This window comes from Stegostoma tigrinum, chromosome 19 (genome assembly GCF_030684315.1).
Source record: "Stegostoma tigrinum isolate sSteTig4 chromosome 19, sSteTig4.hap1, whole genome shotgun sequence".
NCBI lineage: Eukaryota > Metazoa > Chordata > Chondrichthyes > Orectolobiformes > Stegostomatidae > Stegostoma > Stegostoma tigrinum.
In genome coordinates, this window is record NC_081372.1 from 55,239,903 (window position 1) to 55,267,329 (window position 27,427).

The window sequence follows — 27,427 nt, forward strand, 5'->3', positions numbered from 1 at the left end:
TCATTTTGCTGACAATCTACAACTGCAACTCGAAAATCTGGAATTCAGAGACTAATGATGGTCATGAAATCGTTGTTGATTGTTACAAGAAAGCCATCTGCTTCAGGAATGACCTTTAGTGGAGGAAACTTGGTCTGTCTTAGCTATGACTCCGGGCATACAGCAATGTGGTTGACTCTTACTGCTCTCTTGCCATTTAGGGATGGGTACTAAATTCTGGTCTAACCAGTGATACCCACATCCCATGAGCATGTAAAAAGGAGTTCATCGGGCTGAAAACATTGAAGCACCAGAGATGATGTGGGGGTGGTGGGGGGGGGGGGGGAGGTTTGGTGGTGAGTTAATTACATGTTTGAACACCTGCAGAACCAGTTCCATTAAATGTGAACATAGAAATTAGTCAAAACTTGACAAATATTTCAGATGATAGATATGTTCAACTTTTGTTTTAAATTTAGTTGCAAATGCTCTTCAGGAATTTGACCTTGCCTTAAGAGGCAAAAAGAAGCGAAAATCGTTCATGGAAAATATTAAGAAAAAAGGAGAGATGACAGTGAGTACTGTTTTGAACACTTAATCTACTGCTGAATTATTTTGGAGTATTGTCCCTGATGATAACTCATGAATATTGTCTCCGCATGTAGCCAGCATTTATTGCTCACCCCTACATTTCCTGTAGAAAGGGTAGTGAGCCACCTTCCTGAAATGCTGCAGTCCATTGGGAGTGGGAGGTGCTCCGGCAGTGCTATTAGGAAGTGTGTTCCAGGATTCTGCCCTAGCCACAGTGAATGAATGGCAGTTGTAGTTCCAGTATCAGGATGGTGTGTGGCTTGGAGGGGGACTTGTGGGTGATGGAACTAACGCAGCTGCCCTAGTTTTTCTAGTGGTTATGAGTTGTGGGTTTGTTGTAGGAGCTTTGGTGAGTTGCTTTATGGGGACTGAAAAAGGTAGCTGCATATAGGTATTGATATGGCAAATGTAGGATTTGAGCGATAAGAGATTTTACACACCAAGAGATTTGAAACGATGCATGGTGCTGTTTGACTGATTCTCGATGGGGATTTTTTTATTCCCCAACATCCACCCCCACCCCCAATGAACGCCACCAACATCACTCCTTGATTTGTGGAAATGCTTGGTGTCAGCACCATACATCCCTATTGTGGCATGGGCAAAGTCAGGGATGCTCTGTTTAGGAGATAGTTCAACCACTGCTATCTCATTACTCCATGATCTTCAGTAACAGTGTGACCTTAAAATCACTGGTTTCAGGTGATTGCAGTGAGGAAAATAGTCGTGCATTAATAATGGTTTGCTAATATCTCTCATTTACTTCAGGCTGAAGAGAGGACACAGTTTGAAATCATGAAATCGCAGATGTACGCAGAACGTGTCGCTAAGCGAGGCCGTAGGCCAAAGAGAGCAAGAGCAATGCCAGAGGATGAGCCAAAGCCCACAGCAGGTATGTGAGCAGTCTCACTGGTGTTGGTGAAAACAGAGTCCAATGCATTACTGTTCCAAAAACACTTAAGCTCTAGAGATTGTTTCTACTGAACGGTGTAGTCAAAAGTGTGTTTATATATAGAGTAATTTTTAAATTTATCTTCAGGGAATAAAAAGAACAGAACAAACAAATCAAAGAAGTCTATGTTTGATGAAGAATTAACGAATACAAGTCAAAAGGCCCTTAAACAGTACAGAGCTGGGTGAGTAGCATTAAAGTACCGGTCTGATGGGTGATTGGAGGCCCATTTTGAGGGAGCAAGAGCAAGTGAACAAGTTGTGTGAGTATTGTGTTTGGGGATGGGATGGCCACATGTATTTGGATGGGAAGGGGAGAGTGCCCCACCTTTGTGGAATCACTCAGGTGACCAGAGCTACAGAGGGTAACGGAGCTGAGTTGGACGGTAGATAACCACCACTGGACAGGAAGATGTGTTGCGTGTCGAACTTTATAGATGAATAGTGCCCTTTGTGTATATCAAGGGCAGAAAACAGGACTCCTGTTGTGGATGTTCTTCTGGAGTCAGAGGGTAGTTTCCTTCTGAATAGATGTTCTGAAAAGCTGTCCTAAATGTATAGCTGAGCTGGATTATGTGCACAACACTGTTTTTAAATATTTCAATTCTCTTCCCCTGATGGTGTTAACTGATGTTGCCATCGCCCTTTGTACCTTACCTAAGTGGGATGTGTGAAAAGAGCGAAATGAACTGTAGAATCTGACTGGACAGAGCAGTCAAAGGCAGGCTGACCTGTACATATCATTTAAAAGTGATCTCTTGTGTAAATGGTTTTTTTAAAAAAAGCTTTTCTGTCCCAGGAAAAATTTAACAACATTTCTTGCAGCATATCGAAAGAATTAATGATATCTGGATTTCGGTTTCTTTGAAGGCCTTCCTTTGAGGATCGAAAGAGACTCGGGATAACGCAACACAGGAAAGGCGGTTCCTTTAAATCCAAGTCCAGGTAAATGGTTCTGCTGTAAAATAAGTGTTGTTCATTGGCTACACCTCTAGAGGATTGGGAGAGCGCTGCCTCAGCATGTATGGTACAGAAAGCCAGTCAGTTCACAGCCCAAAATCACCATTGATGGTTAAGTTAAATTACAAGCTCTGATTGTTCTGGCGCATCAACATTACAACTCATCAGTCTCTCAGTGACCTCAGCAAATTGAGAAATCCCCAAAGATAAACACAGTAGTTCTCAGGGCTGTTAAGAGTTTTTACTGGAAAACAAGTGTAATTGCCATTATTTCTGCCCTGTTCTGAATGCTGTAATTTGCACTGAGCTCTAGTGCAGTTCCACAGACACAAGCAGCTCTCTGGTACATCACCTAAGGCTTGTCTTTCAGATGTGGCTCAACATCCACAAAATCTTTCCATCATCTAGACTAAGAGCCATGGCTGATTTTTGTTCTCCTACATTACAAAGCGTAACTTCTTAGAAGTACTTTATTGGCTATAAAGTGTTTTGGTACATTCTTTGGTTGTAAAAGCACTATGTAATGCAAATTTGTTTTTCATATTCTCCTCTAACCCACCCCATACCCTTTGCCTGCACTGTTTTCAAAACTAATTTCAGTTCCCAGCTGAGATCCATTAATGCAAACCTGTACTTACTGTTTGATTTTGTGGTGGTGACTTTTTAATGGTATTGTTGAGCATTGGGTAATGCAGACAATTTAGAATCATAGAATCTCTACAGTGTGGAAGGTGACCATCAGCCCATCGTAGCCACCCAACCACCCCCACTACCCTATCCCTGTAACCCTGTATTTCCGTAACCTGCACATCCCTGGATACAATGGGCAACTTAACATGGCCAATTCACCTAACTTGCACATCTTTGGACTGTGGAAGGAAACCGGAGCACCCAGAGGCAACCCAAGCAGGCATAGGGTGGATGTGCAAATTCCCACATGGACAGTTCGCCTAAGGGTGGAATCAAACCTGGGTCCTGGTGCTGTGACGCAGCAAAATTTCTCGTTTCTTAAATTCTGCATTGTTTTTCTCAGCTCTTGACAGTGTTTTTGTTGCTGTTAATCATCACTGTCTGGTACCTCAGCCAAGTCAGATTGGTGTGAAAAAGCACAAATGGCAAAACCTAATGGACAGAATGGTTGAAGGCAACTGACCTAAATCAATTAAAAGGAATCTTTTTAAGGAAATGAACCAGATTGTTTTTTTTTTTAATGTGATCCAGATTTCCTTTCCCTATCCCTTCCTGAAGAAAGGTTAAATGCTTTTGTTTCTTGTAAAAAGCAACAATTAAAGCGGTTCCCTTTCTAGTCACTTTTCTTTAAAAATTTCCCAGTGTTTGGTGATAGTCTTCTGGTTGATTAGCCATTGTTATCTCCAGTTTCAGCTGGTCTGCTCTGGAAACTCTCTTGGGGCATGTTACCTAATTTGTTTTTGCAAATTGTTCACAGCAACCCTCTTGAAAAGCTACAATTGCAGATTTATAAAAAAGTTCAATAAATCTGTCATTGTTGAATTTTGACCAGAAATATTACCATGAGAAGTTTGGCTATTCCTAACTGCCTCACTCATTCATCAGGGAGGGAGCTGTCCCTAATATGACCCAGCACATAACTCTTCCCCTCTATGGTTGGTTCCTGTCATCCTCAGGCCAACCTAGAATGGGATAATTGTCTTGTTACATGGTGTGTTCCCATGTACCAAGAACAAATGTATGCTGTTATGTGTACCGTTTTCAGTATTTTGTAAAACTATGATTGGCTCGTATGCTTCAAGTAATGACTTTGTTTTCAATTTTGAAGTCCAGCGTTTAATGTTAGGGTGATTCTTCTAATTAATCCACCTACTGTTGTTTAGTTCCTTAACTCTCAACCATCTGCATGATAAAAGGCATACATGTGGATTGTATAATGTGTGGTGTGTTTCAGGTACAAGAGGAGATGAACCATGACAACAAAGCTACTACCAAGGTTTCTGAAAATGCATTGCAAAAGTGAACATTTTTATTGGACTGTATCTTTAATAAAATGTGGCCCATTTCTAAATGAAACTATACTTCTGTTTCACACCTGGAAGAATCTCTATTTAAAAACCAAAAGCAATGATTGCACAGGCCTTTAACCCCTGTTGGAACTGTGATTTTTGCATCCTTCACAATTAAATGCCAAGTGGAAAAATGCTAGGTTGTCAACATCTATTCCAAAAGTGTTTTCATCGGGTTCAATACTTTCTGGTGTAGGTTGGACTCAGAATGCATAATTATGTGAAATAGTGTTTCTCAATGGGCATTGTATCCTGCAGATTTGTTTATTTAAATCAAATTCAGCAAATCAACTAGAGTGCTCTTCTGTAATGAGCTACTCAATCATAATCTTGGTTCTCACTGATAGGACTTCTGCTGCTAACTCAAGAAATGTGAGGCTCAGCAGACTTCAACAAACTGTCAATAAGTGGCATATTTCTGCAATGATTTTAATTTTGATCCAAATGGTATAGGCAAGGGTGTTTAAATTACTGAATTTTCTACCATTATTAAGCACAGATACTTTCCAGGGATGTACATACATGTATGTGGTAGTGGAGAGGATTTGGTTTGGAAGCAAGGTCTGCTCATCCAAGGAACAGTAGAGCTCCTATTCTCTTCAGCAATGTAAAATCAAATGGGATGAGAATGATGAAACTGTTCCTCAGTATGCTGTATTATGTAATACATCTCATTTGTTACATTTTACTTAAAACTATTAGCAATGTAAGGAAAAAATTATCACCCGAAAGCTGCCATATGCCCTATTTTTTGGGAATGAAGCACTGTACATTAGAAGAATGGAAACTCATTCTTGGATTGGTTCTTTGTATATTCTCAAATACTGGATGCTGTACATGGGTTTTAATAAAACTAAAAAATACTTCCACTTTTTACATCAATTTGTATCTGTAAATAGCAACTCTCAGGCTAACTTTGCATAATGTTCCAGAAATATTTAGAAAATTTGACAGCTGTGAAACTATTAACTAGCAAAATTTTCTCCCCTTAATGGAATATTACCTTGTAATTAAGAGGATTCAAATATTAACTCATTTTATACCTAGACTGGTTTAGTAATGAGTTTACACAGACTTAAGTCTTTTGCACTGCCACAACTCAAAGATAGATCTGTTTGTCCTCATTTTGCTCTGCAATGAACTTCACATATCCTGTTTACCTGCTCACTTTATAAATAACCAGTTTTATACTCAACCAATGAATGGCTCAATGCTAAAATCCAACAGCATGCCCTCACTGGCTCTTTTTAAAAAAAAAAGGCTCAAAATATCCTGAATTATTGACTTACTGATTAAAAGGAAGATTTGTGAAATGTGGTTTTACTACAGTCCTCCAATGAGTTATTACTTTGTTACAGGAGTCCTAAAGATAACCAGACTAAAAGACTGACTGCAGGGGATTCCTTCCTCAAAAAAGGAGAGACTGTGCATGCTCTACCTACACAATCTTGATCAGTTTCCTGACTGTGGGAAACACAGTCTCCTCTTCCCCAAGCCACCAGACTCAACTTTTGAAATAAGGGGAAAAGTATAATATTTTTGGAGACTTTCAGTTTCTGCTGAGAGATGTGAACCAGTCAGGAGCCAAGACCAACGGTCTGTCAAATCATTCACTGTGAATGTTTCAGAGATCTGGTAATGTGTTTTACAAAGAAAGAATCCAGCTTTCTCAGCAATAGCCACTGATTTTGAAGCACCATCATACCAAAACTTTCATTTTACCAAAACATTTTAATAAAAATGTAAAATATTACAATAAAAAGCAAACACATCAAGTCTACGTCAAGGCCCAGAAGTTTCAGCAGTTGCATTGCAACCACCAGCCATTATAAATGGCAAGATTTGGACATTCTCTGCTCGGATTTCAACTCCAATACAGCAAATCAAACAGTCCCTTGTTGGTCATCAGTCTGAACATTGATGGTTTTATTTTCACGGTCTTGGTGGTCGCATGCCAGGTGGGGGAGGACCTGAAAAAGGAAGCTACAGATCAGATACACCAACAAAACTAGGTTGCAGGTCAGCCTAAATATCAGCTTAGACTGGGTTTATATTTAAATAAACAAGCTAAATACTGAAGTATGCTAAATAGTATTATTCCTATACAAGACAGTAAAACACTATAAAACAAATAACTACCTGTCCTTATCCTGAGGCACAATGAAGAATCTTAAGGGACCACATTCTCTTGATTGTATGAATGAATACTGAATAAGCTGCAATTTCCATAAAATATCAGGAAATAGCTATTGCTACAAACTCCATTCTTTCCCAGTTAAGTGCCTATGGCTGAACCAAACTGTTCATAAGCTTGTAATTTCAGGCTCAGAGGGGAGTTTCCGATTACCTAACCTCACTTCATACATACTGAAATTCACCTGTCTGCCTATGCCAACCAATTATTGCTGAAGTTCTAAAATGTTGTCTCCATGGTTTACCATTCTTTATAAGTTGTGCCATCAGCATACTTTGCTATTATCCACTGGTCAACAAGTTTAGATGATTCATTTTAATCAGAAAAAGGGTCTCAATACTGACCCCGGGGGAATTCTTCTATTTCTCTAGGCTGATAACCTTCACCTGTACTATGCTACCCACTCAGCCACTTTTATACATAATTTCCTCTATTAAAAAACCCATACTGACCCTTCCTAATCAACCCACCTTTTTCCAAGTGACCAATGATTCTGTCTTGAATCATTCTTTGTAGAAGCTTCCCCACCACTGAAGTTGAAGTGACTGCTCTGTAAATGCTGGGGTTATCTTAGAACCTTCCTTGAAGAAGGCTGTAGTGTTTGCAATTTTTCAGTCTCCAAGGATATCAGCCTAGAGAATTCCCCCGGGGTCAGTATTGAGACCCTTTTTCTGATTAAAATGAATCATCTAAACTTGTTGACCAGTGGATAATAGCAAAGTATGCTGATGACACAACTTATAAAGAATGGTAAACCATGGAGACAACATTTCTCAAAAGAAGGGCAAAGATAACTGAAAACTTCAACCCTGCCCCGTTTCCACATGTACACCACCTTGTTGGTTCTAATCTGCCTTACTCCTTTTACTGATACTTTACTGTTTGTGCTTGCAGAAGGCTGCCAGTCCTTCTCATAATTCCTGGTTCTCTTATTTGGTTGCTCATCTCCCCTTTGAACCTTTGGGATTAACCATGGTTGTCAATTTTATTCTTTCCTACTTGACACCAGTTATAATGACACTTTCGTTTTTATCCTGATTTCTATCCCCTTTGTCAACTAGGGAGTTGTAGATTTGTTTGTCCTATGTTTCCCATTTGAAGGAATATATGGCTTTACCTAAACCATCTTTACTGTTTTCCCACTCAATGACTACTAGCTCCTTTCTTGTCCCAACTGAAGACAACTCTGCAACAATTTACTTTTCTTATACTAGATTGTTGCATGTCACAGTGAACCACATAGGATACACAAGTATCATGTGTACGCCTGAACAAGTTGGAGTGACAGGCTCCTTTCCCAAATTTGCTCAGTCATTTAATGATAAACTGACAACTTGCACTATCATTTTCTGATATCAGTCAACGTATGAGCTCAATTTCATCTGATGCCATTGTGGAATTTTATCTCCTAACCTTTAGGGTGGGCTGCAGCATGAATGACTGCAGCCATAACGATTAAATGTGAAGACAGTTGTACATCATGATGAAAGCAAACAGCCTAAGTTTCCAACCACTGGATCAATGCCCATACAACTCAAAACATACCTCGCATTCCTGGTGGTGGCGGTCTCATCCCTGGTGGCATTCCCATCGGTGCTCCTCTTCCAGGAGGCATTCCCATCGGTGGACCCATAGGTGGCCTCATACCAGGAGGAGGACCCATCATACCTACAAACACATTAAAGCCATCTTTAGTACAGCAGACAAGCATAAATTGTTAGGAGCCACTCTCTTCTTGCCTGAAGTTACTGCCCCACTGCCCCACACAATTGGGGAGTGCAGAGGGTTCTGCCATAACATGATATTTGTGAGGGAACACAACTAACAGGGCCTATGGAAAAAGTGGAGCTACAGGCAGACCACCAAAAATTACTCAAAAGCCTAAAAAAGGCTAGCACAGTTTGAAAATGTTTAATTCATATATAATAAAAAAGTAAAATGTAAATATCTTAAAAAATGTCAACGTGACTTGATGGGGAGATGGTTTTGAGGTTGCTCTGTTGTTAATGCAGGGGCTAAGGGGTGACATCAACATCATTATCACCTTCAGGTGCTATTGTGGTTGCAGGGTTAAGGTGAAAAATAGCTAATCCGGATGTGTGCGGTTCATTGTTTTCCTTTGGCTGGTGGTGGGCGGGGGGGGGGTTTGGCTTGGAAAAGGACATAGCAGAAAAAGGGCAAAGCAGCAAAAACTTTCAGAAGCAGCTGTTCACAGGGTGCCAAATAAGATCTTATTCCACAAAGTGCTACCCTGTAATCTGTCCTCCAAGACCTGCAACGGTTTCTCAACTTCCCTCAGGATAGAAGACAAAACAGAAGTGGAAAACTCTCATGGTGCTGAATCTTGAACTACTTCATATTCATCTCCAATTTCCACTTCTCCCTCAGCAACAAGTTGTTCTGGATCAGCTGTAGAAGTCTTCACCGTGGGACTCAAGAAGCTCTTCAACATCCTCACTCTCCACTTCTTCAAATCCAACTTTCTTTGCAAGATCAACACAATATTCTTTGATTCTCAGTACATCAAACCCTTTAAAATCTTAAATATGAGAGCGGCTTCTGCCAAAAAATTTATGTAAGCAGTCCTTATTGGCATCATCCCAGGCCTCCATAATAATATCAATTGCATTCTTGATGTTAAAGCTCTTCCAAAATTGATCAGCATTGTCCTTACCCCCTCTTGTGGCTGCAATCCGGGTGAAAGATATAGGACAGATGTCAGAAGTAGTTTCTTTACTCGGAGTAGTAAGGCAATGGAACGCTTTGCCTGCAACGGTAGTAGATTCGCCAACTTTAGGTACATTTAAGTTGTCATTGGATAAGCATATGGACGTACATGGAATAGTGTAGGTTAGATGGGCTTCAGGTCGGTATGACAGGTCGGCACAACATCGAGGGCCGAAGGGCCTGTACTGTGCTGTAATGTTCTAATCAGCCTCTTAAAAGTATGTCTTAATATAAGCTGTGAAAGTTGCTGTAGCACCCTGGTTCAAGGATTGCTGGAGAGACATGGTGTTTGGGGGTAGAAATAGCACTTTGTTTTCAGAAAGCTCACCAATGGTGGGAGGATGCCTTGGCAAACTATCCAGGATGAGGAGAATCTTGAAATCCAATTTTTCCCCCCTGAAATACTCTCTAAAAAGGCCTTCTAAAATATCAACAAGATCATTGATGGGATCACATTACAGCCAACACAAATTTGCATTTCAGAAACAGCGTTCCCCTATTCAACAGTCGCACTGCAGCTGATTTATGTTGCTGGAACACATGTTATAGCAGAACCCCCTGTACGTACAGTTCGAAGTCAGAGGCAGCAAAGTGAGACCCTGTCCCATAATGCAACTTCAGCAGCAACCCCAAATCAGACACAAATCGATCATAGTGTGTCGGAAACATGGCCGACTCAGGACAGAATGCCCATTAAACTATCGTGAAATGAGTCATCCTCAATCCCTTCAAGACTGCCCAAGAACATTTACCTAACAATGCAGCTTCTCAACTGCATGATTTAAAAGGTTGACTTTTCACTACAGACAGCTGAACAGAATGCTCATATATAATAAACTGTGAAGTATGAAACTTAACAGTCCTTCAATAAAATGCAGATTTACTACTTCAAACCTCTGCCTTAACATTCAAATTACTACTCAGTTGATTCTGACACCACACTGAAGATTGGATTTGTCTCTCCTGTAAAGCAAAGCTCCCTGGCTGCTCCATTATATCGCCTGCCATTTCAAACAGCAAGGTAATAAAGAGGAAGTCAGAAATGAAGGCATGTTGATAAACTGAAACCTAGTGTAGACTAAACTGTACATTCTACAATAAACACTACTCGTGACACTTGTGGGTGCTTGCTCAGCATCCATTAGTTGCCATGTTCTACAGTACAGTGATTACACTTCTATATATAAAAATGTACCTCATTGACTGTAAAGCACTTGAAACACCTGACTGCACGAAAAGCTCTATAAATGCCTCCATATATCGTGCTCTCCAGCAGACCTCACTGTCCACCACTGCAGACTGATGTTGCTGATCAAATTCTCACCTGGTGGGGGTGCTCCACGCCCCATTGGTGGGGGACCACTACGGCCTGGTGCATATTGTTGAGGTGCTGCTGCGATACTGGATGTAACTGCAGCTGCTGCAACAGTTCCACGTGCCTGGGGTGTCATCACCTATTTACAATCAACAACAAAAACATGGCTCTTAACGCAAGTACATGCTTTTAAACTGAAGACTCCATGTATAAAGTATCTGACTTGCAGATGCTTATACTTATGACTAAGATTTCATACAGGCGTATATTAATACAAATTTTAAACATATGACATGTGAACATGTCCTCTTATTTACAAACAGCTATTTTGCATTGTCCTATATTGTGTTGTGACTGGTGTTCAAATTAACTTATGAAGGTACTCACGAACAGGACACAGGGAATCAGTGGTGTTAAATCTGTTGCATTTGAGAATCATTGTCTCAAATTAACTTTCAGATGGCAGACATATCTATAGATGAACATCTTGAGTTTCAACCCCCCCGGCAATATCACTAATGCAGAGGAAAATATACACAGTCCTAACAAATGCTCTCTCACCAAGCTGTGGAAATGTGCAATTACAGCAACTGTGTAATGTAATGCAGGGAACCAAAAACACATACACAAGCAATACTCACTTTAAAGATGCAAGATTGTAAAATGATATAACAATCACACACAGTAAACAAGTTAGGGGAATAGTGGTTATAGTTTCTCGAAGGCACAAATCATGGTAGATGTGCTAGTGAGGAAATTCTATAAGAGCAACCATCAGCCAAAGTTACTGCAAGTTACCTTTGTTGAGCAGCAAACTGAGGGAGTTGCATTCTGGTCACACAAATCAGTGCAGGATTCAGTTAATGGTAGGGCCCTGGGGGCGGTGTTGAGCAGAGCCCAATGGGGGACAGGTACATAGCGCCTTGAAGGTGGAATCACAGGTAGACAGGGTGGTGAAGGTGGTGTTTAGTACACTTCCCTTCATCAGTCAGAGTATTGAGCCCAGGAGTTGGGATGTCATGTTCCAGCTGTAACAGACATCGTTAAGGGCACATTTGGAATACTGCATACAATCCTGCTGTGGGGAGGATGTTAAAAGTGGAAAGAGTGCAAAAAAAAATTTACAAGAACATCAGAGACTGGAGGGTTCAAGTTATAAGGGCAGACCGAGACCTTTGCCCTCTGGAGTACATGGGGCCAGTGGACGACCTTTTAAAAGTTTATAAAATCACAAGAGGCATAAGGTGAACTGTCTTCCCCCCACTCCACCAAAACCCTGACAGTAGGTGAGTACAAAGCTACAGGGCACAGGTTTAAGGTGCGAGGAGAAAGATTTAAAAAGGGACTTGACAAGTAACTATTTCACAGAGGGTGATGCGTTTATGGAACAAGTTGCCAGAGAAATTGGAAGGCAGGTCAAATCACAAACATTTTAAAGACATTTGGACAGGTACATAGATAGGAAAGGTTGAGAGTGATAATCAGCCAAATACAGACAAACAGGACCAATTCAGTTTAGGAAATCTGATCGCCATGGACAAGTTAGGCAGAAGGACCTGGTTCCCATGCTACATGACTCTAAACTGCATTACACAAATTATAAATTAAATATTTTTAAGCATTTTATCTATAAGTAAGCAACTTGCATTAAACACATTCTTGCAACACAACTGACAAAAAAAAAGACTTTCACCTGCTGAGATGGGCCTCCTACTCCTCGGACAGGACCTGATAACCCAGCTGGGGCCTGAGGCATTGGTGCTCCAGCAGGGACACCCCGACCTGCTGCCCGGCCAATACCAGGGCCTCCAGCTGCACCAGCAAGAGGCACACGAGCAATTCCAGTCTGTAATAAAAAGGACAGCAAGTTATTCAAAAATTCTGCGCAGCAAGTAAAAAAACCAAAATGCAAATTTAATACACCAACAAATCACAGAATGACAGGCTGTTACAATTTCTTTTCCCACCAGATCTCCTTTGGTCACACAACGGACAAAAATGGCAGGATAAAAGAATATCTCCATAAAAACGGTCAATTATTAGTGCTTTACCAGTCATGTTGTCCCCCAATTTCCTCCCCCCGTGCGCCAGCATCCATCACAAATCACCACCTGCAATCTCCCTGGCACTGACCATGAACAGCAACAGCACTACCTGTACCAATGATAACCATGAGGGCGAGCAAACATAATTCTTTAATCTCACTTGCAATGGAGACTTCACTGCTTCTTTGTCACCTTGAACTCAAGCAAAATTGATTTGTATCAAAGTGTTGCTATGGTTCATTAACTAGATGCCAGCTTAGTAGCTCACAAAGACTGACACCCATCAGTACATCCTGGCAACACATTAGCATATTAGTATTCCCAAAGGAAAGGCCTTCAAAATCTGAAGTTACAAACACCAGCTATAAGCCAATACTTGCAAACCAACTGATTACTGAATCACTATTTGTTAGTGAATAGGGGAATAACAAAGTGTGAAGCTCGATGAACACAGCAGGCCAAGCAACATCTTAGGAGCACAAAAGCTGACATTTCGGGCCTAGACCCTTCAACAGAGAGGGGGATGGGGGGAGGGTTCTGAAATAAATAGGGAGAGAGGGGGAAGCGGACCGAAGATGGGGAGAAAAGAAGATAGGTGGAGAGGGTATAGGTGGGGAGGTAGGGAGGGGATAGGTCAGTCCAGAGAAGATGGACAGGTCAAGGAGGTGGGATGAGGTTGGTAGGTAGGAGATGGAGGTGCGGCTTGGGGTGGGAGGAAGGGATGGGTGAGAGGAAGAACAGGTTAGGGAGGCAGAGACAGGTTGGACTGGTTATGGGATGCAGTGGGTGGAGGGGAAGAGCTGGGCTGGTTGTGTGGTGCAGTGGGGGGAGGGGACAAACTGGGCTGGTTTTGGGATGCGGTGGGGGAAGGGGAGATTTTGAAGCTGGTGAAGTCCACATTGATACCATTAGGCTGCAGGGTTCCCAAGCGGAATATGAGTCGCTGTTCCTGCAACCTTCAGGCGGCATCATTGTGGCACTGCAGGAGGCCCATGATGGACATGCCGTCTGAGGAATGGAAGGGGGAGTCAAAATGGTTCGCGACTGGGAGGTGCCGTTGTTTATTGCGAACTGAGCAGAGGTGTTCTGCAAAGCGGTCCCCACGCCTCCGCTTGGCTTCCACAATGTAGAGGAGGCCACAACGGGTACAGTGGATACAGTATATCACGTTGGCAGATGTGCAGGTGAACATCTGCTTGATATGGAAAGTCATCTTGGGGCCTGGGATAGGGGTGAGGGGGCAAACGTAGCACTTCCTGCGGTTGCAGGGTAAGGTGCCGGGTGTGGTGGGGTTGGAGGGCGGTGTGGAGCGAACAAGGGAGTCACGGAGAGAGTGGTCTCTCTGGAAGGCAGACAAGGGTGGGGATGGAAAAATGTTTTGGATGGTGAGGTTGGATTGTAGATGGCGGAAGTGTCGAAGGACGATGCGTTGTATCCGGAGGTTGGTGGGGTGGTATATGAGGACTAGGGGGAATCTCTTTGGGTGGTTAATGCGGGGGTGGGGTGTGAGGGATGTGTTGCAGAAATGTGGGATACACTGTCAAGGGCGTTCTCGACCACTGCGGCGGGTGGTTCTTGAAGATTGCAGACATCTGGGACGTGCAGGAGTGGAATGCCTCATCCTGGGAGCAGATGCAGCGGAGGCGAAGGAATTGGAAATAGGGGATGGAATTTTTGCAGGAGGATGTGTGGGAGGAGGTGTATGCTAGGTAGCTGTGGGACTCGGTGGGCTTGAAATGGACATCAGTTTCTAGCTGGTTGCCACCTGCTGTTGAGACATTAACCGCCTCAACCTCTCCATCCCTCTCACCCACTCCAAACTCGCCCCTGCAGAACGGGCAGGCTTCCGCTCCAACCCCAACCTCACCATCAAACCCTCAGACAAGGGAGGCGCAGTGGTAGTATGGCGCACTGACCTCTACATCACCGAGGCCAAATGCCAACTCTCCGACACCACCTCCTACCGCCCCCTTGATCATGACCCCACTCCCGAGCACCGAACCATCATCTCCAATACCATCCACGACCTCATCACCTCAGGTGACCTTCCACCCACAGCCTCCAACCTTATTGTTCCCCAACCCTGCCACTGCCCGCTTCTATCTCCTTCCCAAAATCCACAAGTCTGCCTGCCCTGGTCGACCCTTTGTCCCCCCGCCTGCTCCTGCCCCACCAAATTCAACTCCACCTATCTGTACTCCATTTTCTCCCCCTTGGTCCAGGAATTCCCCACCTACAGCCGTGACACCACCCACGCCCTCCACCTCATCCAGAACTTCCAATTCCCCGGACCCCAACACCTCATTTTCACCATGGACGTCCAGTCCCTATACACCGACATTCCTCATGCCGATGGCCTCAAGGCCCTCTGCTTCTTCCTGTCCCGCAGGCCCGACCAGTCCCCCTCCACCTCCACCCTCATCCGCCTAGCCGAACCCGTCCTCACCCTCAACAACTTCTCTTTCTACTCCTCCCACTTCCTACAGACAAAAGGGGTGGCCGTGGGCCCAAGCTATGACTGCATCTTTGTAGGTTACATGGAACAGTTCCTCTTCTGCACCTACACTGGCCCCAAACTCCACCTCTTCCTCCGTTACATTGATGACTGAATTGGAGCGGCCTCCTGCTCCCAATAGGAGCTCGAACAGTTCATCTACTTCACCACACCTTCCACCCCAACCTCAAGTTCACATGGGCAATCTCAAACACATCCCTCACCTTCCTGGACTTCTGTCTCCATCTCAGGCAACCGGCTAGAAACTGATGTCCATTTCAAGCCCACCGACTCCCACAGCTACATAGAATACACCTCCTCCCACCCACCCCCCTGCAAAAATTCCATCCCCTGTTCCCAATTCCTTCGCCTCCGCCGCATCTGCTCTCAGGATCAGGCATTCCACTCCCACACATCCCAGGTGTCCGCGTTCTTCAAGGACCACAACTCCCCCCCCACCCCACCCCGCAGTGGTCTCCCGCATTTCCCGCAACACATCCCTCACACCACGCCCCCACAATAACCACCCAAAGAGAATCCCCTTAGTCCTCACATACCACCCCACCAACCTCCAGATACAACGCATCATCCTCTGACACTTCCACCATCTACAATCCGACCCCACCACCCAAGACATTTTTCCATCCCCACCCTCGTCTGCCTTACGGAGAGACCACTCTCTCCGGGACTTCCCTGTCCGCTCCACACTCCCCTCCAAACCCACCACACCCAGCAGCTTCCCCTGCAACTGCAGGAAGTGCTACACTTGCCCCACACCACCGCCTCCCTCACCCCCATTCCAGGCTCCAAGATGACTTTCCATATCAAGCAGATGTTCACCTACACATCTGCCAATGTGGTATACTGTATCCACTGTTCCTGTTGTGGCCTCCTCTACATTGGGGAAACCAAGCGGAGGTTTGGGGACTGCTTTGCAGAGCACCTCCGCTCGGTTCGCAATAAACAACCGCACCTCCCAGTCGCAAACCATTTCCACTCCCCCTCCCATTCTTTAGATGACATGTCCATCGTGGGCCTCCTGCAGTGCCACAATGATGCCACCCGAAGGTTGCAGGAACAGCAACTCATATTCCGCTTGGGAACCCTGCAGCCCAATGGTATCAATGTGAACGTCACAAGCTTCAAAATCTCCCCTTCCCCCACTGCATCCCAAAATCCAGCCCAGCTCGTCCCCGCCTCCCTAACCTGCTCTTCCTCTCACCTATCCCCTCCTCCCACCTCAAGCCACACCTCCATTTCCCACCTACTAACCTCATCCCGCCTCCTTGACCTGTCCGTCCTCCTCGGACTGACCTATCCCCTCCCTACCTATACTCTCCTCTATCTATCTTCAGTCGCCTCCCCCTCTCTCCCTATTTATTTCAGAACCCTCTCCCCATCCCGCTCTCTGATGAAGGGTATAGGCCCGAAACGTCAGCTTTTGTGCTCCTAAGGTGCTGCTTGGCCTGCTGTGTTCATCCAGCTTCACACTTTGTTAGCTCGGATTTTCCAGCATCTGCAGTTCCCATTATCTTTGTTAGATAATGGGCTCAGCTTTGTTGAGTTCACATTCAATAGTCACACCACAGTGTATCCATGAATTTGCTCAAATGTAAGATCACAACATGATAAAATTTGCTCGATCTCTCTTTCAGCTAATCATCCAAGTGTTTAGCTGCTAACACATTCAAAAAGTAAAATAGCTTTACTTCAAATCAGATTAAGTCGGTTTGAACAAGTTCATCTGCACCACTAATTACCATGTCACCCTCACCCTAGTTTGACATTTCCACCCACTTCACATTACTCCTCAAAGTAATTCTCTGCTTCAATGACTAATTCATTCATTCATTCAAGCTTAATACCACACTAGAATGAGAAAAAAGCAGCTGGAAACCAAATACTAAAGTGTTATTAAACTGAACAGTTTCTTTTTTAAAAAGGGATTATTCAAAAATTGCTTTCAGATCAGAACCATCCCATTTCCCAGAACTCCGTGGAACCTGGATACTCACGTCTTTGGGAGGAGGTCCTTCCACAGTCATGGAAACCAGAGTTTCACCTCGAAGCAAAACCAATCCAAGAACACGTTTCTCCTCCCGCTCTGGCTGCTTGGAGTTTTTTGGCCTTTGAGGGAAAATAAAGGAGTTACATTTTCATAACCAGCTACCCCCCACCCACAACATTTTACAACAAGGTAAGCAAAGTCTCCAATTCCAAGCAGTCACTTCAGACCTCTTCCCTCATGGAAGAGCCTAGGACCAGAGGACATTTCTCAGAATAAAAGGAGCACCAATTTAACAGATTTAGAGGGATTTCTTCTGAGGATTAAGCACTTTTGGAATTCCTTGCCAGGGAGCTGTGGGGACAGAGTACTTGTGTATACTTATGGCTGAGATATCTAGATTCTTGACCAGGAGATAGCAAGAACTGCACTTGCTGGAGTCAGAGTAAATGCAATGTGGAGCTGGAGGAATGCAGCAGGTCAGGCAGCATTGCAGGGACAGGAAGGTCAATGGCCCTGATGAAGGATGTAAACTGGAAATGTTGACTTTCCTGCCCCTGTGATGCTGCCTGACCTGCTGCGTTCTTCCAGCTCCACACTGTACTGACTAGATTCTTGACCAGTGGAAGAACTAAGCGTTATGTGGAGAGGGAAGGAACGTGAAGTGAGGAACATCACATCAGCCATGATCTCACTACATAGTGATGCAAGCTCAAGTAGCCCAACCACCCACTCCTTTCTTATTTCTCATGGCCTTACGGTTTATAGTCATACTGAATACTGCCTACCCTGCTGTACAAGAAAAAGACTGCCTTTTGTTATGTGGGGACATTGTGTTTACAAAGTGAAGTTACTGCTATAGCTGCTATTGAACTCGGAAACTACTGAAATCACTGGTGAATGTTGCCTGGTACCCATGAGTACCCCACCCACAAAGGTCCATTCTTCATTTCCAACTCTGCAAAGTAATTGCAGGCAGGCTAATCAACTACGAAAGCCATCAATTATGAACTCATTCCACACACACAGATACAGTTAAAGACCATTCTGTGCTGTCCACAAGTAACAAAAATGGCCAACTGAACACACTAAAAATTGGCAATAAACTTTTCCATTAAGTGTTAAAACACCTGCTATGAACAAATACTAAAGGCATTGTCCTGGTTGTCAATTATTCACAAAGTTATGCACAAACATAAAATGCAGGCATCTAGTTTGCAACGAACATGCTGTCCAACAGGCACCCTCAAAAGGTACCTATAATTTTCCAAGTGCCTTGAAAAATGGTCGGCAAGACAGACTGACATTTTGGAGGTGAGATTAAACACAAAATCAGGCACTGATGTACTTTTACTTCAACACCAGTTTTAAACTACAAATGAAATAACTGTGCATCAGTTTACTGCAAAGAATAACTGCAAATAGCTAAATACAACAAAAGTAACATGGAATATCTAATAATGGATGCTCAATAATGGATACTGCATAGGTTATGGCAAAGGATAATATTTTCTTCACCATTAAAGAAAAAGAAGAAAATAGAATGAATTCTGCACTGTGTCTGAGGTCATCAACTCTGCTGTTTTCTTTTAAACAAAGTTCTCAAGATTGGCCCAGAGCTTGCAAACTGCAAATTCATTATAGGGTAGGGTTTGAGTAAATTTTTTTAATTCATTGACAGGGTGAGGACATTGCTGGCTAGACATTTATTGCCCATCCCCAATTGCCCAGAGGGCAGTCAAGAGTCAATCACATTGCTGTGGGTGTGGAGTCACATGTAGGCCAGACCAGGTAAGGCTGGCAGTTTCCCCTCCCTAAAAGACAGTGAACCAGATGGGTTTTTCCTGATAATTGGCAATAGACTCACAGTCATCACTAGACTCTTAATTCTAGATTTTATTCAATTTAAATTCCACCATCTGCCATGGTGGGATTCAAACCTGGGTCTCCAGAATGTTACCTGGGTCTCTGGATTAACAATCCAGTGATAATACCACTAGGCCATCTCATCCCCAATGAAGACTGTCACCAAGCTGTATATAAACATGAAATAAAAACAAACTGCCGGAAAAGCTCCACGAGTCTGGCAGCTTCTGCGCAGAGATATCAGAGTTAACGTTTCAGGTCGAGTGACCCTTTGTCAGTTCTGAGGAAGAGTCACTCAACCCGAAACTTTAACTCCAATTTCTCTGCACAGATGCTGCCACGCCTGCTGAGCTTTTCCAGCAATTTGTTTTTGTTTCTGATTTACAGCATCCACAGTTCTTTCAATTTTTAGATAAGCAACATGGCTTTCTGACAGAAGATACTTAGTGATGATGATACTGGACCACATGTACAGAATTTATCATGAGTAAAACTTTTAAGCATCTGTATTAAGAATTTTTAGTGCTCTTACTTGATCTTCCTGAATTCATCACAGTCACATAGGATGAGGTTCATGTGTTTGTCAAACGCCTTGAAGGTTCCAATGAAGATGCGCCCATCCTGAAGGATGCATCTCATTCTGTAGTCAATATGCTGAAGCATCTTACTGCTCTTACCCACCGTCTGAGGGAAACACAGCAATCAGTCCACATGCTCAAATGTTCCAACTTCAAACATGTCAATCTAATCACGTTTAGACTTGTATGCACACCAACTATTATTTATCTAACATCATGTTAGCACAGTTTGGCGATTCAAACATACAGAATTATTGCCAACAGATGCCTAGCTGAACAACAAACTTGAGATGTGAAACAAAAGTGACATCAAGGTGATGGAAACTGCTATACAGCCCAAACATTCTAACAAGAAATACTTGTTGCCTTCCAACCTAGCTTCAGCTTAAACTTTTACACTGCAGCACGTACACAGAAGGCCAATTCAGCTCTTCACATGTTCAATGCTAGTTCAGCAAAGGTGCCCCTGAACAATTTGTTGCATTCCAAGCAGTCATGTTCCATCTAATTTCGACAACACAATGCCTGTCCTTACTACTGAAAGGATTCACTGAGGGATTACACGGAAGTAAACTGGCAAACTGCCATTTCATTAGCATGCAAGGTCCAATCAAGGCAGAATGAAAGCTTCCCATGTACTAAATACAAGGATCTAAAATTAAATGAGTCAAACCATAAATTTGATTTTTGTGCAGTCTGTTTGATCCAATGTGGAGCTATGTAGGATAAGTCTGGAATTTACATCCACCCTTGGTCTGAAGTGTTGCAGAAATTTCCCAATCCAGCTTCCATTCCAATCACACCAGATCCTAAATTGCTCTGAAACCAATGTAAAACATACACAGGAAAAACTGCACACCATGGAAGAATTTAGACTTAACAGAAAACTCTTCCAACACAGTAAACAATGTTTAAAAAGTTTTTTGTCTCAAGATGTATATTTTACAAACTGTCTGGTGAGTTACTTGATCGCATCAGTGTCTAATCTTGGGCTCACATTAGACAAACTTGGTTCCTAGTGCTGTTAATTTAACATGAGTGAAAGCTTTGCCCATGACAATATTCTCACTTTCAGATGAGATATTAAACTGAAGTCCATCTACCTTCTTCTGGTGGATGTAGATGGACAATCTCAACACGGTTTTGTAATGGCTGGTATCCTGATCAACATTTACTTATTAAAAGTCAATATTACGAGAAACATTGACAGTGGTGGAAAATTGCTGTACAAGTTGACTGCTCAAGTTTATTAGAACACGATCTAAACGTCAAAAGGTAGATCAGATGTAAAACACTCTTCAGTAACCTGTAATTAGTAACGGCTCTATAAAAATAAAAGCGTCTCTTTCCTTTTCAGCTGGTTAACAACCCGACGTGATTCACTAGCGAGGCTCGGATCATAATCAGCAGGTTATGTCTTTTGCAAAGGCGGGGAAAATCGTGGACAGAACAGATCAATCGATCCCAAAGCACAGCAGGTGAGACCCTTCACCAGACAGAAATTGGTCTGAGAAAGGGGTAAAATTTGTATGGAAGACTTTCCTTTTTTCACGCTGTCTGTTCCCCATCAATTCCTTTCCCCTCATCTTAGTCACCATTGTGAGAGTGGCTTTCTTAACCAAACCTAGACGATGGGGAACTAATCCCGGGCTGAATGGAGGAGACACTGAATACCACTTTATGGTCGTACTGAGGGCTTTGTGCTGCTTTTGAGATCTTCATTTAGTACACGCAGGATGCCGAGCACGAAAACTACTAGTGTAAGCCCGGGCCTGGACGGTTTAAAGCTGCCCTCCCTCACAGTTATTGCGGAAGCCCGATTACCAGGCCGCGGTCTGGGATGGAGGTGGGGGGGGTGGTGGTTTATCATCTCGACCCGTCAGCCATCTCGGACTGTTCGCCACGCAATATACCGTCGACATCATTCATCGGGGTCCACGGTTAGGGTATCGAGCTCTCTTACCATGATTGCGGGCGGGATGGGCGCACAATCCAACGGATGGCAGAAGAAAACAAAAATTCCCGCAAGATACGGCAGGTAGAAAAGGCGCGCGCAGCAGCCTGGGAAATTCGCAACGCCCTCCTCCCACCGACAGTGCTAAGCATTCTGGGATATTGGCGGAATCCACCCGGAAGACCTCGAGAACCCACAAGAGGAATACCAAACATGCAGAATGGTGCCTGGTTTACATAAACAATAGCTAATTTGATGGGAAGGATGATTTTAGTTTGGAATGTGTTCCCAATTAGAATCCTCACTTTGATGCAAGTTTTGCAACAATTTAGCTATTTCCCCGAATGGGAGAGGATTCTAAAGTCTTGTTTCTATACAGCACATCTCACATCATTAGGACTTCTCATTGCACCTTACAGCCAATGAAGAACAGCCAGTTTGCACATAGTAAGCTCTCACAAGGCAGTGCAATGGCTACAAATGATTCAGTCTACGCCCAGACATCACTCACAAGAATTGTATTCACTGCCTATATCTAGATGTTTTGAAAACCATAAGAAATAGGAACCAGATTGGGCCATTCAGCCTCTCAAGCCTTCTCTGCTATTCAGTAGGATCATGGCTGATCTGACGTGTCCATTGTGTACTTTGCTCCTCTTTCCCCATAAACTATAGATTCCCTTACTGATAAAGAACCTAACCTCAGCCTTAAATATACACAAGGACTCTGCCCCACAGCTCAGTATGACAAGGAGTTCCCAAGAATTGCAACCCTCTAAGAGAAGAAACTCCTCATCTCAGTCTTAAATTGGTGCCATTTTAGCTTGAGACTATGGTCCTAGATTTCCCAAGAGGAGAAACATCGTCTCAACATTTACATTATCAAGCCCCTTAAGAATACTATATGTTTCTGTGAAATCACCTTTCATTCTTCTAATGAGAGATAAGCATTGAAAGAGATACCAGGAGAGTTTCCCTTTCCACAAAATGCTATATTACATCCTTGACCAACACTTGGATGAGAAGATAGAACTCAATTTAACATCTCACACTAGAGATAATATTGCATCAGAAATGTCAACCCTGATGAAATTATCATTCCTTAAGTGTTAATGGGTCAAATTCTTGGATCTCCCTAGAAACAGTTTTGTGGATTTATCCTCTTCAGCTAGACTGTTCAAGACAGTAGTTCACCACCTCATTATCAAGTACAGCAGGAGTCAGGTGACCATGCCAGTCTCATAGTTTGAGAATGTATTTAAAAAGACCTTACCTTGTTCTATATTTATTTATACTAATTTCACCCAGTCCTGATAATTATCAATATGGACGATTTGGAATTGTTATATGAACAATCAAGGATATATTTGAAATCAACTTCAACAATACTAAATTGAGGTAAATTCTACAATCAGTTCAAACAAAATACAAAATATTTAAGAGCAAATTAGCATATTAAAACAAATAACGAGCATTTCATTTAACAGTTTTGAAGGTAATCATGTTTAATGATTGTAGGTCATTCAGGTTAATAAGCTATGTAAACTTTTGACTAAAGTTGTACAGGAGTTGTAAACAATATATATTTCATTTGCAAGTAAAAAAAATTAGGCGATTCAGGCTAAACATTGCCATATAAACAAGGTTATCGTTCTACTGTTGTCTAGAATAATGCAATAGTTAATGCAGCTCAGCAGTTTCCAGTTTCATATCTCCACTCCTGTCTATGGCATTACCCTTTGTAGTGATGCATGAAACGAAACTCCACACCAGCTAATGCACATCCTTCTAACCTGTCTCGTGCTGCTCGTAATCCTGCCATATGTGCACAACATCCACTCTGTTGCAGTGCTGTCTCTCCCACAGAACTGCACCTGTGGCTTATAAAATGCACTTGGCAAAACCACACTCAAATGTGCACAGAAAAGAGCTGCCGAAACACCGACAAAAGTCAACCCTAAATTCTCAAGAGTATAAAACCAAAAAGTAAAAAATAAGTCCATGTGAAGATCCTTTGGCTGTATTGCAGACGTCCTCTATCTGGGAGTCCTACTGATGAGCAATCAATCAAATATTTATTTGAAATCTCACACAATGGTAGAATTGAGGTAAGTTTTATAATCAATTCAAATTAAATGAAATTAAAATGATATAGTCTGTACTGAAAGAGTCAAAATTCTGGTTTACAAGAAGTAGAAAAAGACATTTCTGAAAACCTTGATATATTGCAATTGAGGTTGCCATTATCATACAGAATTCACTGTCCCTTCCCCATCAACTTTCCAGCTAAGATGGTTTTCTCATACCAACCACAGAAAACCAAATTCAAAAGTCACTGAAGCAATTGAAAGGAGGCTATACAAAACTGAAATAAAACAAGAATATGAAACTACATAAGAGTTTTGACAACTATTTGATTCTAAAAACTCTCTACACAGCCTGTATTAGTTTTGAAGTCGGTGAGTCAGATAGTTTTATTCTAAGTAGGTTTAAATCAAACATAAGTACAGAAATTGTGGCAATTTGGTGCAGGCAGTTCATCCTAAGCCAAGACATCACTACCAAAAGAAGTATTCATTGTCTGTCTTTAGATGCCTTAAAAACTATAAATAGGAACAGGAGTAGGTCATTCAGCACCTCAAACCTTCTCTGCTACCCAGTTAGACCAAGGCTGAACAAAATGCTTTCTCTCCACACATACTGCCAGACCTGCTGAGTTTCTCCAGCAATTTTTTTTTTAGATTTCCAATATCTGTAGTTCTTTTAATTTTATATAAAATTTGTGTACTTTAGCGTAAAACATAGAGCACAATAGATCTTTCAATTTTCTTCTTAAATTGGGACCTGCATTTTGTAAGATGTTGTAATTATTTGTATACTGAAATAGTCACAATTGTGCAATCTTTTTATTATTTATTCTTTTATCATTTGACTGTATCATTTGGTTTACTTTTATTATCACAACTTGGCACCTATTGCTATGATGATTTTTCAATAGATCAGTTTACATCCACAAACTGTATTCTTTAGAGGGAGACCTTTTAGAAGCTTGCTGAGGACTTTTGAAACATTCTGAAAGTTAAGTCTAAAATATTTTCATACTTTCAAATGCTATCATTAGATGCTGTATTGTAAATTAAATGTGTTTATAAAGCAATGATTTATAATTGGGATCTCTCCTAGAAAAGTAAATTAACCACTACATCAACTGCCATAGTTTAAGTACTGAAATGCGTTTTGCTTTTTCTCTGGGAGAAAGAGCCATTAATGGTACAAAAATGTGTTGATAACCCTTGCTGGTCATGTTTCACACAATTAAAGTTAAAAATGAACATTAAAATATATGGTCAGTATTGACTTTCAAAGATATTAAAAGGATGCAGTATATTTGTCATTTTTAAGAGTTTGGATTTTAAAGCAGTAGCATATGGGTGCTGGTTACTGTTATGAAGTTTTTTTAAGCAAGTTCAGAAAATGTGCCCCAACAAGTAACCTAATCCAGTTTGGGACAGACAGCAGGTAACCAGAAACCTGGAGTGTTAATGGAATGAGATGTTTAAATCGTGATTAGGTCAATACTAAAAGCCATTAACTTGATTTCGGTTCAGAATAATCAAGGATTGATTTTCGTGCAAAAAACCAAGATACTGTAAGTTTTTGGGGTGGTTTCAAGAAGACCTGATTGGGTTCAAAAGCAGTAGAGTTTCTCTTTTCCCAGAGCAGTTCAGGGAAACCACAGTTAGCTCAGTAGAAATGTTAAATTTATCAAACTTCCAAACAAAGAGTGTTTGGCTAAATCTGCAGGGTATTAAAATGAGAAAGTTTAAACTCTCAATTTTGAGAATATTTGTGAAATAAGATACCACACTTCACAGAACAGAAACTGAAAAGAATAATTTATATATATATATATATATATATATATATATATATATTTATATACAATTTAAAGATTTGACAATGGAGTGGTAATTTAACTATAATGGATAGTGTCACAAAACAAGTTGAAACCTTGTTTTGCTGTGTGTTTTTAGAACTTGCCAATTGTGTTTGGCATTGAGATAGTGCTTTTTACTTCATATTTTGTCTAATAAACTTCGTTTGTTAAGAAAACTACAGCTTTTACAAAATAAAGTGTGGAGCTGGATGAACACAGCAGGCCAAGCAGCATCTTAGGAACACAAAAGCTGACGTTTCGGTCCTAGACCCTTCATCAGAAAAGGGGAATGGGGAGAGGATTCTGAAATAAATAGGGAGAGAGGAGGAGGCAGACCGAAGATAGATGGATGGAGGAGAAGATAGGTGGAGAGGAGAGTATAGATGGGGAGGTAGGGAGGGTATAGGTCAGTCCGGCGAGGACGGATAGGTCAAGGAGGCGGGATGAGGTTAGTAGGTAGGAAATGGAGGTGCGGCATGAGGTGGGAGGAGGGGATAGGTGAGAGGAAGGACAGGTTAGGGAGGCGGGGATGAGCTGGGCTGGTTTTGGGATGCAGTGGGGGGAGGGGAGATTTTGAAGCTGGTGAAATCCACATTGATACCATTGGGCTGCAGGGTTCCCAAGTGGAATATGAGTTGCTGTTCCTGCAACCTTCGGGTGGCATCATTATGGCACTGCAGGAGGCCCAGGATGCCTATGTCGTCTGAAGAATAGAAGGGGGAGTTAAAATGGTTCGTGACTGGGAGGTGCAGTTGTTTATTGCGAACCGAGTGTAGGTGTTCTGCAAAGCAGTCCCCAAGCCTCTGCTTGGTTTCCCCAATGTAGAGGAGGCCACATTGGGTACAGCGGATGCAGTATACCACATTGGCGGAAGTGCAGGTGAATGACTGACCAACACATTAACTAAAATAAACATCTACCGTGTCAGGAATAAAAACAAAGTTGCTGAAAAATCTCAGCAGGTCTGGTCACATCTGTGAAGGGAAAAACAGACTTTTGGGTCCGGTGACCTTTCCTCAGAACTGCCGGACCTGCTGAGCTTTTCCAGCAACTTTGTTTTTGTTCCTGATTTACAGAAACAATCCGTAGTTCTTTCGCTTTTTTATCCATCATTCCAGATTTCATTCTGGGATCTGACTTCACTGCAGTACCAACAGTTGGGTCTCATAACAAGTGGGGGCTCCCAAACAGGATTTGAATTTTGCAAAGCTCTGTGCATCTTTTAATGATATGTGCACATGGACATTCTAAACATAACACAACACAAATGTTCCGATGTTGTCTGTCAGACCCAGTGGCAGTGAAACATTTAAGATGTGGTGTAACCAGTGGTGTAAGGGTCAGTCATGTGGACTCAATCAATGAGGAAAGGGCAGTGGATGAAGGGGACCCTGTTTCCTGTGCAGTCTCCTGTTAGAGCGGGGGCTGGTGTATTCTCCAGTTCCTTTGTTTAAAACAAAAAGGGCAGCACAGTGATTCAGTGGTTAGCACTGCTGCCTCACAGCACCAGGGACGCGATTTCGATTCCACCCTCAGGCAACTGCCTGTTTGGAGTTTGCACATTCTCCCTGTGCCTGTGTAGGTTTCCTCTGGGTGCTCAACTTTCCTCCCACAGTCCAAAGATGGGCACATTAGGTGGATTAGCCATGCAGTAGCGTCTGGGGATGTGCAGGCTAGGTTGTTTAGCCATGGGAGGTAAGGGGATGGGTCTGGGTGGGATGCTCTTCTGAGGGTCTGTGTGGATCCGTTGAGCTGAAAGGCCTGTTTCCACACTGTAGAGATACAATGATTC

The 27,427-nt window shown here is 42.5% G+C and overlaps 2 protein-coding genes across 3 annotated transcripts in view; one reads left to right on the plus strand and one right to left on the minus strand.

Annotated features, from left to right (window-relative positions):
- The window catches only part of ddx27 (DEAD (Asp-Glu-Ala-Asp) box polypeptide 27), a 46,874-nt gene extending 41,485 nt beyond the window's left edge, over positions 1–5,389 (plus strand). Inside the window, exons 17-21 of the mRNA XM_048550350.2 lie at positions 459–553; positions 1,339–1,462; positions 1,610–1,706; positions 2,392–2,466; positions 4,406–5,389. Of these exons, the coding sequence (XP_048406307.1) occupies positions 459–553; positions 1,339–1,462; positions 1,610–1,706; positions 2,392–2,466; positions 4,406–4,421 (407 nt within the window). The 3' untranslated portion in view covers positions 4,422–5,389. The remainder of the gene's footprint in view (positions 1–458; positions 554–1,338; positions 1,463–1,609; positions 1,707–2,391; positions 2,467–4,405) is intronic.
- Positions 5,390–6,231: 842 nt separating this feature from the next.
- On the minus strand, positions 6,232–21,836 carry snrpb (small nuclear ribonucleoprotein polypeptides B and B1). Of its 2 annotated transcripts, XM_048549676.2 has the most exons (7): positions 21,708–21,836; positions 19,699–19,850; positions 17,311–17,422; positions 12,450–12,602; positions 10,766–10,895; positions 8,260–8,382; positions 6,232–6,490 (listed from the first exon to the last, which is right to left on the minus strand). In XM_048549676.2, the coding sequence occupies exons 1-7, from the start codon at positions 21,708–21,710 to the stop codon at positions 6,453–6,455; spliced, it is 711 nt and encodes a 236-aa protein (XP_048405633.1). In that variant the 5' UTR covers positions 21,711–21,836; the 3' UTR covers positions 6,232–6,452. The 2 variants fall into 2 exon arrangements, with proteins under 2 accessions (XP_048405633.1, XP_059508840.1); XM_059652857.1 differs by lacking the exons at positions 6,232–6,490; positions 8,260–8,382 and adding an exon at positions 9,240–9,481.
- Positions 21,837–27,427: the final 5,591 nt, after the last annotated feature.

Excerpts from the sequence above, each read along its gene's own strand:
- snrpb (XM_059652857.1), bottom strand. Across the intron at positions 10,896-12,449 it reads TAGGAGGCCCATCTCAGCAG|GTGATGACACCCCAGGCACG; the intron begins GTGAAAGTCTTT and ends GATTGTAAATAG. Across the intron at positions 9,482-10,765 it reads GCGTGGAGCACCCCCACCAG|GCAAAGCGTTCCATTGCCTT; the intron begins GTGAGAATTTGA and ends CTACCGTTGCAG.